The sequence below is a fragment of the Hyaena hyaena genome, unplaced genomic scaffold (assembly GCF_003009895.1).
Source record: "Hyaena hyaena isolate Hyena2069 unplaced genomic scaffold, ASM300989v1 scaffold_45, whole genome shotgun sequence".
Taxonomy (NCBI): domain Eukaryota; kingdom Metazoa; phylum Chordata; class Mammalia; order Carnivora; family Hyaenidae; genus Hyaena; species Hyaena hyaena.
In genome coordinates, this window is record NW_024080677.1 from 128,993 (window position 1) to 146,409 (window position 17,417).

Sequence of the window (17,417 nt, forward strand, 5' to 3'; positions counted from 1 at the left end):
GAATGAAGCTTCTGTAAGGATTCTAATTCCAACCTCCTATATCATGAGCACCAAAATCTCAAGAAGTTGTTTCATCCCCATGACTGACCTTTGCGGCACGATGTCAATGCTAAGGACAAGTCAGTGTACAAACCCCCGCCCTTACAAAGCAGGGAAACTGGGCAGGGTGATTTACTGGAACAAATAATCATTCACGTTTCAAAAACAGTCACAGCGCTGAAGAGGCAGATGCCTCGGGTCACATAAAATCCAATTCCATTTATAAATTTTGATTCCAAAGTAACTTTGTCAAGAGTACCTTTGGCCTCTGCCTTTCCCTGAAAAGAGCTCTGCTCCCCATTCTCCCCACAACGATAGACTACATTAACGATGTCCTAATTAAGTGCTCTAAATCTGGAACAAAACCCACTGGGGGGGGGGTGGAATTGGAAGAGAGAGAGAGAGGAAAAAGCCTTCATAAAACTGCCCTAATTTACTTAGTATCAAGGGCCCAGTTGACCTTTATGCAGCTTTAAATCAATCACTCAGCTGGGACACACCTTCTTTCTTTCTAAACCAAGAGACTGTGGAGAAGATGCGATGTAATACAAACGACTTTCAATAAATATAAACCACAGGCCTCAAAGGAATGTTTGCCCTGACTGTTGCCAAGGAAGGGCCTAATGATGGAAGGACAAGACTCTGGAGCAGGAACCGGAAGAACCATATGAGCCACTGGCTTGCAGGGTAACACAATCCCCATCGTCTCCACCTTGCCCACCACGCTCTGCCTCCCATCCTCCCCTCAGAGTTTGGCACCACCTCACGTTTAGATACCAGCAATCAACACAGAGCCCGGGAAAGCGAGGCTACTTGTGCTCTGGAGAGGTGCAAGGAGAGAAGGAGCCAGGTTCCTGGGTTGGAATGGGGTCCCCACGGCCAGCTTGTGCAAGTGACTTAACCTGCCCTGGGTTCCTTATCAGCAGAGTAGCAACAGAACGGGACCCTCATTGCAAGACTGCCGTGAGGATTAAAGGGGTTCATGATTATAAAGTCCTTGGAACAATCCGTGTCCAGCAGCTGGGATATATTTCCCAACCACCACCATTCAGACCTTGAGCAAGTCATTGTCCACCATGGGGTGAAATTTCCCCGCCAGTAAAATGCTGGGGTGGGTGAACTGAACTCAGGAAGATCCCCACTGGCGTAACTTGTCTGTAATTCTCTGAATCCTATTACAACTCTCTAAATCCTCCTGAGGCTCTGAGCCCCCAGCCCGGCAGCAGGGAGGGGCCAGTAGCTGGCGGTTCTCCTTTAGCTCCCAAGATGGCGTCCTCGCCCGCAGAGCTCCTCCCAAGCACAGGCTGGCCCAGAGTCCTCCCTAACTATACACACAGGGTGTTCAGAGATGAACGTGTTTACCGTGAGGCTCACAGCTGTGGAAACGGCACGGGTGTGAGAAAACGACACACTTCCCAGGAAAGACACTGGAAGGGGAGAGACAAGGAACAATCAAAAGACAAAGGTAAACATGACAGACCAGAAATACTCTGTGCCCAGGAGGTTATTTATTCAGCATCCTTCCTCTAATAGCAATTAAGACACCTTCAAACAACACAAGGTGGCTCTGGGGCAAGGGGATGCTCCCTGCCTCTCATCTGCCTCGCCTCCCCTTCAAACCCGGGCAGACCCTTCCTCGGGAGCAAAGGCTACTGAGTGACCCGTCTCCGGGGTAAGCACCTTTCTCAGGAACCAGTCACCTGCTGGACACTTACCTGACCTCCACGCTGCCCAAAAGTAAAATCCGTGTTCAAGATGATTAAGGCCCCTCTCCTTTCTGGGTCTCCATTTCCACTTTGGTAAAACGGAGGAGGGAGGGACTCGGGCCAGCTAATTTCTACATTTCCTAGCATCATTAGTTAAAACTGTAATATTCCATCAGTGATTTCCATTTTGCAGGAGGAAAGTGTTTTCTGTTTGTTTAATGAAGTACAAAAGAAGGTTCTTAATGATTTGCTGCTCTCTGCCTGAAGCTAGATTTCTGGGGTTCCAATCCCGACTCTACCAGAAACTCTGTGACACTAGACAAATATTCAACCTCTCTGTACTTTGGAATGCTCATCAGGAAGTAAGAATGGGAAGAATAACCTTTCTTCATAGGGCTGTTGTTAGGACTGAGTTAACACACATGAAGTATAAAGTGTTGAGAATCGTGCCTGGAACTGGGTAAAAAATTATTTCACTGTGATTATTATTTTCAAAGTTATATAGTGCTTACACTCAAAGGGAAAATTTATTTGGGAGACAATATGCTGGATGGGACTAACACCAACACACACACACACACACACACACACATACACACACACACACACACAGCAGGTAGACTAGTCCAGATTCTGCTGCCAAGCTAGCTATAGGCCATGGATGAACAACTGCCCCTCCCTGGGCCTCAGTTTCCAGAGCAGACAGCACATGCATTCCTCTGAAAGTATTCAGATCAGAGGTGCGACTCTGGCAGCCACGGTGCACTATCTGACCTCCAGTTTTAAAGCACATGATGTTCCTTTAATATTTGATTTTAGTCTCCATATTTAAAACTCGAGAGATTTCGGCCAAAAATCCAGATCCATCATCGGGTGTCTTAAGAATTCCAAAGTCCAACCAGTCCCAGCTCCTCCGCGTTGGTTCTGGAAGCGTGGACTCTAGACCAGCAGCAGGTGCATCGCCTGGAAACTTAGCAGAAATGCCGATTTGCGGGCTGGATCCCGGACCTACTTTAGGAAAAGCTCTGGGAGCGGGGCCGGCAACCTGCTTCAACACAGGAGGCTTGTAGCCCAGGAACGACGGGCCAGGTGGGCACTTAGCGGCAGTGCCATCCCCACCACCTGAGATAAGAGGTGAGCGCGATCCATATGCCGGTGCATCACTGCTCTCTAGCATCCCTGATTCAGACACCAAGGACCAGCTGGTCCAAAGTCCCAGCGGCCCTGATCTGGAGGGACCACCCCTTCTCACGGCAGGGTTAGGGGTCCCTCGGGCACCGGGCACCATTAGGACTGCATTGTTCCGAATCTGAAACAGAGCCTGTCTGCGAGCAGGCTGTGCACACCAAGGGCGCAGTTGAAAGAACAAACTGTTGAGTTTCCTTTATTAATCACGACCCAATCCGCACAAGCAGCTGCTATGAAGAACAGCTGTGGCTGCTAACAGGGTGATCTTGAAGCAGCCTAGAAAGTGCTTACAAGCTGAATACCGGTAACAGGCACGTGCAGCCTCCCAGTCGGTTGGCTGGGTTCCTCCTCCGGGCCCTCCAGGGCCTCCCTGGGGCAGAAACCCTAGCCCCCTCCACATCCTGAGACACAATGGGGTGGGGGCAGGGGAAAAGGTTTTCAGAAGTAGCATAATACAAAGAATCTGGGAGTGAGCTGCCGAGGTGCTGGGTCCTTCGGTCCCACCTGAACCATTTGATGGCTGTGGGTCACTTCTCTCGACCACGGGTTTCTTCCTAAGTTAAAATAACCACCAAAAAACACCTACCTCTGAGGGCTGCTGTGAGCAGTCAAAATGAGATTGTGCATATGCAAGTATTTTGTAAACGGTGGAGGACTAGATATCAAGAAGGGCTTATTATTAGCCCTGAAGTTGGACCCATAAATCAACTCATATAGGACTCTCTGTTTCTAGCCCAGGGCTATCGGAGGTGAAATCAGAGAACCGCAAGACTACAAAGGGCCTTTTGAGAACCTGTAGCCAACCTGTCTACCTGTAGACACTGTCTACCCCCTCCCCCTAATCCCTGAATACCCTGAGCAAGTGCCTAGCCAAAGGGCTGTCCGCCAGGAAAAAACCTCTCTACTTGCAGGAAGTTCCCTACATTCCAAGGCGGGAAGCCCATTCCTTCCACCTCAGACCTAAGGGATACCATTCATTCCTCCTTGCAGAGGCCAAATCAGACTTGCTATAATTTAAGCAGCTTTGAAAACTGCTTTCAAATTTACCGCCACCTAAGGTCTCTGCGCGGGCTGTTCTGTTTACCTAGAATACTCCTTCAAAGCGTCTTCCTTTGGATGGTCGGCTCCTTCTTATCTTTCCATTTCTTCTTATCTTTCCAAACAGACCTTTGTCTGTTTCACAAAGGTCTTCTCTACGACTCTTCATTCCATCCTACCCTCAGTCTTACCATCCTGTGCCTCTTCGAATAGCGCACATCCCTATTTGTTTGCATGCTTAAATCTTGTTGAATTCCCCAGAGAACATTCGTCCCTCGGAGGCAGTGACCTCGCTTCTCTTACCACTCTGTGCACTTACATAGAAACAGCACTACACTAATTAACACTAGTACATGGTCAGCACTCCCGCATCCGTTGAATGAATTTATCAATGGATGTTTCCACCATTCAATACTCACTATAGATATTCAAACACTAGTTAGGAGAAACAAAAATCTCAACAAAACTTACACCACCTGCTATTACTGACTTAACTCCCCAACAGTAATCATGTCTCCTTGTGTTCAGGAAAAAATATTAAAAAAAAAAAAAAGACTAATTGAACAACAGCTCCCCGTGTTCGCTTTGTTCATAGCGACTCTGTACCTAGTTATCTGTCTCTTTATCTTGCGCAGAGGGCATTTATGAAAAGACACCTCAGTGGATAAATAATGCAAACAAACATAGCTATTTCCTAGAGACAGAGCCTCACATAACAGCATAATTACGAATGTCCTTAAACAGATCACTCAACTGGTAAGTATTCAGTCAGGTCCCTTGTGAACACTGTCACAGACCCTAGGAACCAGTTGGGCCGGGCCTAACAGTCAGACCTGGGGAATGCACGCCTATGGGGCACGTACTTACCCGTTCGGATCTCAGCAAGCCTCTCTCGCTATATATCCTTGGCCCAAGGGGAGAGCAGAAAAGCCCAGAGAAGAATGAAAACTGCTACCCTTGCCCTTGTCTGGGAATACAGACTCACGCCAGCAGCGCACAGATGTCTAAAGGTAGAAACGTCCACGCGTTCTTTGCAGACCGTGTGCTGTAACAAAAGACGCTTGAGATCTGGGCTGAGTCCTGCTCTACAACTAAGTCACAACACCTTCCAGAGTCTCCAGACCCCAACCCGTAAATGAGGGCTCATACTTGCTACACACGCTTTCTCAAAGGACTGTTCAGAGAATGATAGTATACCATGTCAAATATGGGTATGTACTATAATCTATAAAGCACTGCACAATGGTAACTTATTATGGATGGCAAATAATGGTCGTTTATCATAAAGAATTGCTAGAATCTGGATTCCAGAGTAGGCATTGGAGGTTGACTGCTAAGCAGAGGCAGCACCTTCCTGGGAAGGAAGACTTGTGCCCTCTCTGCAATTTGTAAAGCCCCAAAGGCAGGCATGCAGGAGTTCGACCACTACCCTAGATGGCCATGGAGGTGCAGTCAGCGTCTACAGGAAAATGGACATTCCCACAACTCTCTGTTGGCTGCTTTTGTTCAATAAGCTACAGCAATCAGTTGGGACATTTCTTAAATTGCCCTGCAATCTGTCTTAAGGATACCCTTCTTGGATTCTAGAAAAAATCTCTCCTACTAAATCAAAAGACAAGATTGAGATTTTCTTGACTCCAGAAAAGATGACTGAGCATGGCTTTACAGAAGGGAAAATTCTTAGAGACAGTCTCCGAAAGCGCTCCCTCCTTATACTGAGGCTGAAATAAGAAGCTTCATACAGAAATCCAATCACTTAACACTCTGCGAGCGCCTACTGTTTACCTGACCCTACTGAGTGCTCCAAAGATAAATAAGTCTTGGATTCTTTAACCTAGCGTGGGGTAGAACGTGCTGAGGGCTATAAAAGGGGACCAAGTGTTAGAACACGGAGGCAAGGTAAATTGTTTTCTCCTTGGAGAGTTTTAGGAAAGCTTCATGAGTAAGGGGCATTGGAGCTGGAGCTAGAAGAGGTAAATGGAGCAAAGGTAAGGTGTCATTGCTTAGAAGCTGAGACTCTCAGGGCACCTGGGACGCTCAGTCAGTTAAGTGTCGGACTCTTGATTTTGGCTCAGGTCCTGATCTCAAGGTTCTTGAGATGGAGCCCCATGTCAGGCTCTGCACTAAGAGCATAGAGCCTGCTTGCGATTCTCTCTCATGATTCTCTCACTCTCTCCGTGTCCCTCTTCTTGCCCCTCCCCCATTTGCATGCAGGCTCTCTCTCTCTCTCTCTCTCAAAATAAACCTAAAAAAAAAAAAAAAAACGAAGCTGAGACTTTTTTTAATGTTTTTTATTTATTCCTGAGAGAGACAACGTGAGCAGGGGAGGGTCAGAGAGAGAGGGAGACAGAATCTGAAACAGTCTCCAGGCTCTGAGCTGGCTGTCAGCACAGAGCCCGACGTGGGGCTCGAGCCCACAAATTGGGAGATCATGACCTGAGCCGAAGTCGGACGCTTAACCGATTGAGCCACCCAGGTGCCCCGGAAGCTGAGACTTTCAACTGTCTCTGTGACATAGATTATCTTGACGATCTGGTGAAGCCTATGGACCCCTGTAAAAAATAGTATACTTGCATGAAAATGATAAAATTACATAGGGCTTTAAAGAAAATCAATATATGTGTGTATATACACATCTTTTTTGAGAGAGAGAGAAAGCACGAGTGGGGATGAGGGGCAGAGGGAGAGAGAGAACAGAGCAGGGCAGAGGGGCAGAGGGAAAGGGAGGGAGGGTGAGAGAGAGCACACACACACTGGAGGGTAGAGGGAGGAGAATCCCAAGCAGGCTCCATGCGCAGTGTAGAGCTCGACACTGGAACTCAATATCACGACCCTGAGGTCATCAAGATCATGACTCAAGCCCAAATCAAGAGCTGGATGCTCAACCGACTGAGCCACCCCAGTACCCCTATAGAAAATCAATATTAAAGCACAGATCTACATTTAAAAAGTAAATCTGTGATAGAGTACATGTGACTCTTTACTAATGCATTAAATAAAACCTTGCAGCAAGTCTAAGAAACACCATAATTTCAAAGCAGCGATAAAAAATTTTTTGAGATATCTGCAACAATTATAATGTGAAATGAACATATCTGATTTCTATTGACAAGAAAAGGAAAAAACATAGGTACTGCTTATACTACTATGATCTATTACCTACTTTCATAATGGAAGAAAATGCTATGTATCAGTTAGAGATGAATGAAAATAAAGATGTAATTTTTTCCATTCAAGTTCAAAGATTCTGTTATGACTTCCATGGACCTAGATTAAGAAATACTCATAGAGAAAACAGTCAAAGCAAAGGAAGGAAGTGAGAAACACGAGTAGTATTCTGTGATCACACCGAACATGCAAACACACAGATAGGAGATGGCAGTGAAAGGCAGGTAAAATCCTCACAAATCGTCAAAGTTAAAGGTTCAACGTCCCCAATTATTGAATCACAAAATGTGCTTAAAGGTCTCGAACAGTATCTCTTTCTGGAATGAAAGATGAATGAAAGAAACTAGGAGTACATTTGTCCACAGGTTTTAGTTTAGAACTTCATTTTCTTTTTGAAGGCTCTATTTATTTATTTATTTATTTTTATGCCTACTCAGTTTTTTATTTAGATTTACTTTTCAAGGTATACTTAGCTTTATTGTTTTAAGAGCTGTTTTAGGCTTACAGTAAACTTCATTTTCTAAAGTGTGGTCGGGGCACCTGGGTGGCTCAGTCGGTTAAGCACAGACTCTTGACTTTGGCTCAGGTCATGATCTCATGTTCGTGAGTTCAAGCCCTGCATCGGACTTTGCACTGATGGCACAAAGCGTGCTTGGGATTCCTTCTCTCTCTCTCTGCCCCTCTCCTGCTTGCTCTCTGTCAAAATAAAAAGAAAGCAAACATTTTTTTTAAAGTGTGGTAGATGACAGAATATGGATAAATTTACCAGGAGAAATCATGTATCCATAGGATACAAAACGAAGTGCATGTAAGCATGTGTGGGTATAAGCATGTGTAGAAACATAGATGTCTAAGGAGAAAAATGCATGTCAAAATATTAATAGTGATTTGAATTGGGGATGATTTTAGTTTATTCCTTGTATATTATATAATTGGGAAAGGAGTAAAAAGAGGTTCCAGAAAGGTTAGGAGACTTATTCAGGGAAACTCACACACTACACAGTACGAAACAGAGCCGGTACCAGATTCAGAAATGTCCTGCACAAAAGTTTTCAGATCTAGAACTGAAGGCACCTGAACACAGGAGATAGCTATAATTATTAGCCCCAGTTTACATATTCAGAAACAGAGGCTCAGAATCTAAGTGACTTACCCAAAGTCACACAGCAAATCACTGGAAGAGTCGGAGCCAGCACCCAGCTCTCCTCCCACTTCTGACCATCGAGTAGTGTCTTTGTCAAAAGCAAGGGTTTTGCAGCAGCCCGACCCCAGTGAAGTCCCAACTCCACCACTTCCTTCTTGATAAACTTGGGAAGTTCCCAAATTTTCCCCTGTAGTTCTTGACGTCAAAGGGTTATGGTGGAGGGGCGCCTGGGTGGCTCTGTCGGTAAAGGGTCCGACTTCAGCTCAGGTCATGATCTCACGGTTCATGGGTTTGAGCCCCGCATCGGACTCTGTGCTGACAGCTCAGAGCCTGGAGCCTATTTCGGATTCTGTGTCTCCCCTTCTCTGCCCCTCCCCTGCTCATGCTGTCTCTCTCTCTCTCTCTCAGAAATAAATAAAACATGAAAAAAAAAGTTTAAAAAGGGTTATGGTGGAGATTCAATGATACAATGATGGGAAGCCCTATTACAACATCTCATGCAGAGTGAACACCCTAATCGTCTCTATCTCCAGGCCTCCCTGCCTCTGTCCCAAGTGGAAAGACTCCATCTCCAAGAACCAGGAGGCGATGTCCACTCATTAGGCTCAGCAGCCTGGGTCTAGCCTCCACAGTCAAGTGGGATCATGTTCACTGTGCATAGGGGCAGCTCTGGTGGATGGGAAATGAGTGGCATCAGGCCTAACACAGGACAGGATGTCAGAGTGCTGATCAGACAGTTTAGGGATCTCCAGGGATTCTGATTCAATAGGTCTGAAAGGGGACCAAAGATTCCAAATTGTTTAAAAAAAAAAAAAAAAAAAAGCTGCGGGAGACTCTAAAGATCTAATATTCAATGACAAGGTCTCGGTTTAACAAGAGAGAATCCAATATTTCTGTGTAAACATAAGGGGTCCAGTCTAATCATGAGCAATGCATTAATCCAATGGCCAGCAGAACAAGGCATCATGGGAGGAAACAGAAATGATCAACAGTCCTAGGGCTCCTCTGTCAAGGATGAAGGTCAACAGTGCCCAGAACCATAGAGGGAGAACTGAAACCAACCCCAACGAGCGGCCAAAATAAATGGTGATCTCCCTGCTCTAGATGCATAACACTTCCAGCACCAGAGCAGACTTCAGATATGATCCCGACCATCACACGGATATAGCACGTTAGTGACTACAAGTGCAAGGGACTTACCGAGACTTGGAGGCCCACCAAGCAATGGCAGAATAAATTCCCTCAGCAAATACTGCTGGATAGATTCATTAGGAGAAAAATGACATTCAAACACTGGAAAGATGGGGCTTCAAAAAGGGCTACTCTGAAGACGCGGAAAGTGCTTAAACCTACGCTAGATCCGGCAGCAACTCGGAAGCACTATGCTGTAGGATTCTCAGGCGGCTACAACGTATTTACGGACCTAAAAGGAGACAAGAGCCAGCAAACTACTTTCCTCGAGGTGGTGGGCAAAGGAGAAGAGGAAGGGGGTCTGCAAGGGCCCATATGAATTTCTCAAAGTCTCTGCTCACTACACTACCCTCAGGACCCCGCATCCTGTTTGGCAAGCAGTTCAACAACCAGTTAAGTATTTGTTAAAGGCACAAGCATGATAATATTTACCCTCACAAAGTTTTTGGAAGAAAATTACACAAATTAATGGATTCATGCAAAATAGTTAGCACAATGGCCAGAGCATGGTATGAACTTGAAAAATGGCAGGGCGCGTTAGAATTAATCATGCCTTCTATAGCCAGAACCTATATTCTCCTAGGCTGCCTCTGATTCTACTCCCTAGTTCTTTCTGACACCAACCTGCAGAAATAATATCAGGTCAAGTTCACTAGATTTCTGAATAATGCCCATTTATTTAAATAAATAATAAAATGTATAATAAGGAAAGTATACATTCGTTTTCAGTTTACAAAATGACTTCACACTCACACGCAATTCAGAAATGATACATTACTGTTATCCATGTTTAATAGATGAAAAATCTAAGACCAACCACCCCGCTATCAGAGAGGCAGGTTAAAACGGGGACCAGAACTACAGATTTTAACGTTTTATTATTAACGGCCATTATTTTGTCAACCAGAAATTCAAACAAGTGACTTTATTATGGAATCAAATACCTGAACTCAGACTGTTCCAGAAATCAGCTCCGATGCTGTTTGGCTCACCCTAACTCCATAGCTGAAATCAGAAACAAAATCCTAAAAGAAGAGGTAGTAATTTTTTTTAACGAAGCCTGTACTCTGCACTTAATGTGTTTATTCTTAATAGTTTCTCAAGTAGGAGAAGAGGAACATGTCTTATTAGAGGCAGGCTACTGTGAGTTTGAGCATCGTCCGTACCACGTATTAGCCGTGAGAGCCTGGATGAGTCTTAACCCCAGGAAATTTCAATATCCTCATCTGCGTAATGGGAAAGCAATACCTACTCCTAGGACTATGTGAAGTTCCTGGCACTGAGAAGGCAATCAGAGAGCTATTCTAGTAACTATGCCATTGTATCCGCCATATGGACTGTAGGGTAAGTGACCGCTCGGCTCCTTCCTGACTTCTATAGTTCCTGCATACGCCCTGTTCTGCATCTGTTCAATGGGGACACAACCAGTCTCCATCCGACCTCGCCAGGGAATGAAGATAACAAAAGAGCTGGCAGAGACATTATGCAAATACCAAATATTATTAAAACATTAATGAACTCTGGCAATTTCCCTGAATTTTGATAAATGGTGTTTATTATGCACCGCCAGCCTCTCACACAATCTGGGCTCTCAAATATTAACTAGATAATAACAGCAATCATTCTCCTAAAAGACCAAGGTGTAGAGAAATAAAGAGTGAGTCTAGATGAACCCAGCCAACATCTGCCTCAAAGGAATCAGAATCTCTGTACAAACGCAGAATGTCAAGACAGATCACAGAGACCACAATGACCACCAACTGCCTCAGACCAACCCCAGGGCCTATTAAGAGCCCTGCTTTAATGGGACAATGGACTTTCTTGGCGCTGACAGGTCACTGATTATGACAACTGCCTACCACCACTATACTCTTCTGCATAAAGTTGCCTCCAAACTAGACAGAACAAAAAGGGCCTGAGAAGGGGGCTATGGTCCAGACTAACAATCTTATAGACAGAGAGTGGCTGCTCCCTCCCAGCTGCCTAAAACCAGAGGTAATGTTATCCACAGCTCCATTAAAGGGGTTGGCACCAAATTCCTCTACTGTTTCATCCTGCGTGAGGGGATACTGTTTTTAAACTGCTGACAATCCACAGGTATGGCCAGTTCAGACAGAGGCAGAACAAAGCCCAGAGGAGTCACCCCCTTTCCCCCCCAAAAAAACCCTCCCAGAAATAAGGGCCTGGTGCCACCCCAGTGACACCTTAACAAGCTGAGGGTCATTAAGACAGCTCATTTGCATATTCATGAAAGACTCAAGGCTGTGGCAAGTGAAACAAAGTGCACAGAAAGACATTTTGTGTTTTAAGCCAAGCGAAAATCCGCTTTAGAAAAAGTAAATCCACATGGGGACCCTGGCTGTCGCCAAACCCTCACTTGTCTGAGAGCAGCCGGCACCTCATTAAAGGAAAGCAAGGAACTCACAAATGAATGCAGCACCACACACAGGCAAGTTCATTTTGCCATCCGCCTTCTAGTGTCCAGAGGGGCAAAAAGCTTAAATGACACTCTCCTGAATTTCCTCTCCTGCAGGTGGAAATAGCAAATCCTCAGGGGGGCAAGAAAGCCTCCTCCTGCAAGGTCAACTGGATAAAAAGGAATAGAAGGGAATTTAGCTTACCTGTCAACACAATGCCTCTGGTGACATTAAACACATATATACTAAGCACCCCAGAATAATTTACCCTTCATATCTGGGTGAAGGCTTTGCTAAGTCAGTGTCTCAGCCATGGGTTAGCAGAGAAGCTCTAAATGAGCTGGGTATTTAAACTTACCCCTCCCCATCCCCACCCATTTTCTGTTCCTTGACTATCCTGAGTGATGGTGACCCAAGCACCTTTCTCAAGAAAACAACCTAGAGCAGGAGACACGGAACTGATGCGGGGGCTGTAAGAACACAATCGCAGACTTCCATTATTTACGGCGAAGAGAAAAGGCCGTGGTTTAAGCAACCGAAATCACCGCCCTGAGCCTTCTCTGTGTATCCCCACCCTCCTGACAATCACTGTACTTGTTTTCAGATCTGGAAGCTCACTCCCACCAGGTTAGGGAGTTACTGAAAAAAATGAAAAAAAAAAAAAAAAAAACAGAAAAGAAAAGAAATACATTTAATTCACCTAAACAGTTGAATGGTCGAGCGTCTCCTTAGGGAGTTTTTCAACCTCATACACAATTTAGGATCCGCTTGGGCAGCGTGAAGCAAAAGGTAAAAATCCAGCCCCAAGTTTCCACAGACTTTCTCCAACTTCCCAAAACATTACTATTACCCGCCCCCACACGTTCAATGTTTATTACCCCCCCCATGTGGACTTGGGCTTCTGGGAGGAAGAAAAAGAGGGAAGAAGGTACCCCATGATGGGACCAGCAACGACGGCCAGGCAGCTGACATCCAAGTAAATGGTAGCAGGAAGGCAAAAAGCCCTGTTTTCCTCGGGGGTCAAGGCCATTTTTCAGTAAAATTTTCCACGGCCTGGAAAACTGGCTGAGGACCTGTGGAGGGCACAGAGCCCCCGTTAGGGCAGCGCCACGCTCGAGTCTCAGTTCCGCGCGCCCCCAAGGGTGCCCTGGTGGGCCGCACGCCACGCGGGAGGGCAGCTCCCAACAGCGGACACCCCTGCTCTGCACCACAGCATCAATAACTGGAACGACAGGGCACTTGGGCAGGGATCTGCTCTCCAGGTCCGCTTCGTTACTGTCCGTTACCCGCCATCCGGCAATCTGCTGAAGGACCTGTTAGGTGCCCGGCTTGAGGGTGGGAGTGGCGGCGTGATTCTACCGCCCCCCCCCGCCCCCCACCCCCCGCCCCCAGGTCTCCAGGATTCGAAACTAAGGGCGCCTGTCTGGGCCGGCGCACGGAAATTAACACAAAGAGGAGGGGGCTGGCGCTTCTTGGGGTCCGTGCTCAGAGCCTTGCCGTCTTCGAGCCGGGAACGAGGGATTCCGAGCTGGGCGAGGGCTCCCGAGCAGCACAGGAAATGCCTCCGAGCGCTTCAAGGGGAAGTCGATTTGCAAATCAAAGTTGCAGGAACTCCGGGCGCCCGGCGTCCGCGAGCGGGCTCCTAGGGAACACCCAGCAAGTTTGGGCGCCGGGGGCTGGCGTGACAGCGCCGCGCCGCGGGGCCGGAGCAGCTCCGGGTCGCTCGGGCGCGCAGCCGGGGCCCCGGGCGGTCTCCGCGCGCCAGGCTCCGGACCGGACCCGAGACGCGGCGTTCGGAAGGCGCGGGTCCGAACCTCCGCAGCCAAACCCCTTCCTGGACAGGCGCCTCCGGGTCTCCCCTGGACCGCGCGGTTTCCAGGGGGCTCCCCTCCGCCCCAACAGCGAGAGGTTTCACCACCAACACTTCACCTGCCTACAAGCCTCCGGCCGGTGAGAATTAACAAAAGAGCCAGCGAACGGGGTTGGAAGGGAACCCGGCGCAAAGTAGACTAAGGAAGGCAGCTGGGCTTGCGGCGGAGAGAGAAGGCAGGAGCGGAACCGGGATGGTTCTACCCCAGGCACCCGGCTCAGGGAAGGGGACCCAGAAGGAGAGAGCGCGCGAGAAGGGGGAAGGGGTTCTCTACCCCTCTTCCCATCGCACACACGCGCACACACACACGCACACGCACACACACACCTCCCCCTTTTCCCTGCTTACCCAGCATGGAAAAGATGAAATCCTTGGCCGTGTGAATCTCCAGCGCTCTCTGGTCGTCATATTCCCGCTGGTCGTGCTTCGTGAATTCTTGGATGAGTTTGTTCAATTCCTCCACCCGAGCTCCCGACCTGAAATCCAGCTCCGGGAACGTGGGCTTGTTGTTACAGCCCAGGGAGGCTGCCTTGCTGGCGGTGGGAGCCGCCATCTTCATGCAAAACGCGCCGAGCAGCAGCTCCGCGGCGGCGGCTGCACCCACCCCCGCCCCCCACCCCGCCCCCCCGGGCCTCCTCCCCTCGCCGCCTCCCTGGCTGCGGCCCCGGCCCGTGGGCGGGCGGGCGTCTAGGCGGGCGGTCCCGGCTCCGTGCGCTCCGGGCGTCCGGGCTTCGGCGGCAGCTGACTGCAGCGAGGGTGCGTGTGTGGCCCCAGCACCCTGCCCTGCGGCCCCGCGCGGCCCCGAGGCTGCAGGTCCCTGCCCGACTCGGGCCCTCGCTGGCAGCGGCGACTGTGGTCGTTCGGCCAACCCGAGCCTCCCCCCCGCCCCGAGCGAGGAAAGTGAAGTGGAAACAATGTGAAATTCACCAGCTCCGAAATCAACAAGCTGCCGGCTCCGGTGTTACGGAGCCAGCAGCAGCGTCCCCATTTAAAGGGACAGTGCACCCAGTGGAAAGAAAAATAAATAAATGACAGAGGTCTGCGCGCCTATGCCACTTGCCCGTCTGCACTCAGGCAGACGTGAGAGTTGTGGACGCGTTCTTTCTCTACGTCCACCCCCTTTGGGGGCAGGGCTTGCCAAGCTCATTCAAGGAGGGGGGGAGTCTTCCTCTGTCTGATTTTAAGGGCGGTGTTCTGAATGAGGACATCTCGTAGGGAGCATTTCCATCTCAAAATCCCCAGTGCCTTTAGATGGTGAAGGAACCTGCCTTAAGGAATAAATAAGAAACCAATCTTCTGCCCTTTTCTGCAAAAACTGCGAAACATGATAGAATTAAAAGTATCCAAAAAGCGCCCAGCACCTGCCGTATAGACTCTCCCGTTAGCCACTACAGTATCCCTATCTTTGCCCTAAGTAATTAATTTTCCAGGATAACACCTTATTCAACTTAACATCTAATGAATTAATGAGGCACAGTCTGCTGTAATATGAAGATAGAAAAACTAAAGGGTTGGTGTGGGTGGGGGAAAGGGGGCACAGAATGAATTACCCCAGGTTGCAATGAACGTTGAATGAGGAGGTGAGAATTCTCTCATTGAACTTACACCATGTGAGCACCCGCCATTTGCCCGGCAGAGTGCCAGAATCTGGGTGGACAGTGATAAGACAAAGGAGTTCTTGCGATGGAGTTATAACTTACTTGACAAGGCAAGTTCCCTGTAAGTCATGGTCCTTTAGGCAGAATAGGATCTCACAGATTTTTTTTCAGTGCTTATGAGGTTTTTGACTCACTTCAAAGGGTCTGTTGGTTCTTAGAAACAGGTTGTCTTCCTAATTCTCTAAAATCCTTCTCCTCTATTTCGCAGTTCCTGACTCAGAGAGGGCCCTTTTCATTTTCTTATGACTGTTCACTGCCGATAATACAAGCTGTTTGTTAGTGCAAGTTCTGTCATACCTTTCCTTATAAAACGGAGGTGGTAATGCCTATCTCAGAAGTCCTTTTAATGATTACATGAGATAAAGTTGGCCAAACGCTTAGTACAATGCCTGACATAATAGGTAATTAATTAAATGTTAGCTGCTACTACCGTTATTATAAACTTAATTCTTTTCCTTCTCGAACCTGTTCTCCATATTGTTGCCACAGTGATATTTACAAAACACGGGATCTGGCCACTGACATTTCCCTGGAATTTGTCTCCTCCTTAACTCTCTTCCCCACGTTCCACTGAAGGCAATTCCATACCTGCATTTTCCTGAAAGCGTTCCCTAACCCCGCCCCCTCAACCTGGTGGCAAAGTCTCTCTCCTTTGAACTTCCCTTGCACTCTCTTAGAAACTTTCATGTGGCACTGATGAATTTTGACCTTGCTTTATCATGGTTGATGCAAGTTTCAAACAATGAGATTCTTTAGGATAAGGACTACATCTTATCTATCTTCCTATTTCCAATAGCATTTAGACCTGTACAAAGGTCCTCATAGTTTATTGAATCAGGGACTGAGTGAAGAACTTAGGCAAAACCAGTTACTTTATTTTGTTTTCAGTTTCCTTCTCTTGGAAACAAGCTTTCTCACCCATTCAGTATTAAAGAAGATATATGACCAAATAAAGATGCTGGATTTTGCAGGTCTGCTCTATGGCCCTGACTTCTCATCTGAGAGGGTTATTAGGCTGTGGTATACACTATGCGACTGATTGGAACTCCAACACAAATTGATCTGCTCCCATCTGTCAGTGCTTCTCTCATGATCAATGGTAAACATCTGTGAGACAGCTGCTGAGGCACAGTCATTCCATGAATTGGAAAGATCCTAGTTCACCCATGCAAGTAATAACCTCCAACCTACATGATAACGGTTTGAAACAATTCAGGCAAAAAAAAAAAAAAAAAGTCAAGACACTTTGTCTTTGTTGATTTCCAGAAACATAAATAAGGCGTCGCTCTTCTCTCTTTTCTACCTTTTCTTGTGACACTTCTATTCACAGAGAGAAAACAGGTAGTTAGCAGAAATTGCTCTAATTGTGCCTTAGCCCTGGGCCTTGGATGTTTTGAGTGAGTGAGGCAATAAATGGTCACTCTGTTCTTCCATATTGTCTGTTCTACTTTACAGGAGCCAGATCAGAATTCTATGAATCATTGACCTTTAATGAGCCTATATATTTAGAGAAAGTCCTGAATAGAAAACAAAATACCTTGTATAGGCTCTTATAGAACTCTGATAAGGTGGTATAAATATCTCTTGTTGAAATGGCAAAATAAGAAAGAGGATCAGGAACCATAATTTCCCAGATTGGTCTCTTGGGAGGCTTTTTAATCTCTGGGCCCTAGTAAACTCATGCGCTCCTCAAGGGCAAATGCTGTTTCTCTCCAGCTTTGTAAACACTGCATTTGATACAGTTCCTGGCCCATCTTATGACCTTAATTAGTATGTTTGAATTAATTAATTAATTAATTAATTAACAATATCATTTCTCAGAGTCTAGGAAGTCAGCATTTAGGTGGCCTTTTGCTGCCATTAACTATCTCGGTGTAAACTGTGGCTTCCCAACAATCACTTCAGAATTGTTGTACATACAGGTATTTCTGCTTGAATTTAATTCAGTGCTTCTATTTTCATGCCTTTTCTCCCCCTCTGTAAAAGAAAGAAGGGAAA

General features: G+C 47.0%; 1 protein-coding gene across 1 annotated transcript in view; it reads right to left on the reverse strand.

Annotated features, from left to right (window-relative positions):
- MB21D2 (Mab-21 domain containing 2) overlaps window positions 1-14,742 on the reverse strand; it is a 118,322-nt gene extending 103,580 nt beyond the window's left edge. Inside the window, exon 1 of the mRNA XM_039230389.1 lies at window positions 14,110-14,742. Coding sequence (XP_039086320.1) covers window positions 14,110-14,320 — 211 coding nt within the window. The 5' untranslated portion in view covers window positions 14,321-14,742. The remainder of the gene's footprint in view (window positions 1-14,109) is intronic.
- Between the last annotated feature and the right edge of the window lie 2,675 nt (window positions 14,743-17,417).